This window comes from Octopus bimaculoides, chromosome 21 (assembly GCF_001194135.2).
Source record: "Octopus bimaculoides isolate UCB-OBI-ISO-001 chromosome 21, ASM119413v2, whole genome shotgun sequence".
NCBI classification, from domain to species: Eukaryota; Metazoa; Mollusca; class Cephalopoda; order Octopoda; family Octopodidae; genus Octopus; species Octopus bimaculoides.
The window spans coordinates 4,627,578-4,628,907 of NC_069001.1; the positions used below are offsets into that span (position 1 = coordinate 4,627,578).

At 37.7% G+C, this 1,330-nt stretch overlaps 1 protein-coding gene across 1 annotated transcript in view; it reads left to right on the top strand.

Moving 5' to 3' along the window:
- The first annotated feature begins 414 nt into the window (after positions 1 to 414).
- LOC106868628 (decapping and exoribonuclease protein) overlaps positions 415 to 1,330 on the top strand; it is a 15,164-nt gene continuing 14,248 nt past the window's right edge. The window contains exon 1 of the mRNA XM_014913979.2: positions 415 to 1,241. Within this exon, the coding sequence (XP_014769465.1) occupies positions 847 to 1,241 (395 nt within the window). The 5' untranslated portion in view covers positions 415 to 846. The remainder of the gene's footprint in view (positions 1,242 to 1,330) is intronic.

Below are 1,330 nucleotides of genomic sequence, written 5' to 3' on the forward strand. Positions count from 1 at the left end.
GTGTGTGTGTGTGTGTGTGTGTATGATTCAAAATATAAACACAATAAACCATAAATTAATATTTTGTTTTTCGAATTCGATCATTTTTACTTCAATAGAGTTCTTATTCTATTATATTTGTAGAATCGAAGGCACCGAGCTGGCAGACTCATTAGAATGTAGAGCAAGAAATACTAAGTGACATGCTTTTTAATTTTTTTTTTTTGTTCCGTCTTTATGTTTTGAGTTCAAATTCTGCCAAGGTCGATTCGGCCTTTCATCCTTCTTGGGACCGATAAAATAAGTACCAGTTGAACTCTGTAGGGTCAATTTCATCGACTAGCCTCCTCCACCAAAATTTCAGGCCTTGTGCCTATACTAGAAAGGAAAACGAAAATATCATTCGGTGGTCGTTTACTTTTCTTATATTACACCGGTTACTTTTTATGAAACAACACCGGAATTCCATAAACAAAGTCTTGGTGAAGCTATCCCGTGCATTAAACATAAGTAACTGTAGGGATAAGCGAGTTAGACAGATGAATATATATAGTATATTGGCGATCTTTCGGTACTAGTCCGCTATAACTTTCGGTCGTTGCGCGCACGCATACTGATTACATGATCGTATAGTGTGTTCATGTGTTTAAAGTTTCAATTCGGATGACACCTTACTCACTCGCACCTTGGCCACATATATAATCTGTTACTTGTATCAGTCATTAAACTTTGGCCACGCTGGAACACCATATACACTTTCTCTCTCCCACACATATTTTCATGCATTTTATAGCCAGGTTTATCAGGCTACTTATATCTCTGTATAATTAATTGATTAACGAATTAATTATTATAATTATTATCGTGATGTGTTCGCCGATAAAGAATTTTCGTCCAAGTGAGACGAACGGGGACGAAACCTCTAGAACTGGTTCCTTTGATTTATTACCGCGAAGACAATTCGATTACAACCCCCCGTATCTCCGCCAACCTAAAGAAATCGGTTGTTTTTCACTCGATTTAGACCGTAAAATAACTTACGACAAAAGTCAGCTACGATATTATATCGAACCAGAAACACCTGACGATGTTCATATGAATTTAAGGGACGGTTACAAAGATCTCATTCAGAAAGACGAAAGCAAAAAGGACCTGTTGGATGATATTCTAAGATGGATCAGTTGTCATCGAAACCTGTTTTCTCTTTCTACGCGATCCTCTGATTCTTCTGATTCCGATAAACAACACTGCGGGACATCTCAGTAAGTGTCGAAACAACGCATTTCTTCTTGCTTTCGTATCCTTCGTCTGTTATCTTTTACATGTTTCAGTCGTTCGACTGCGGCCTTGC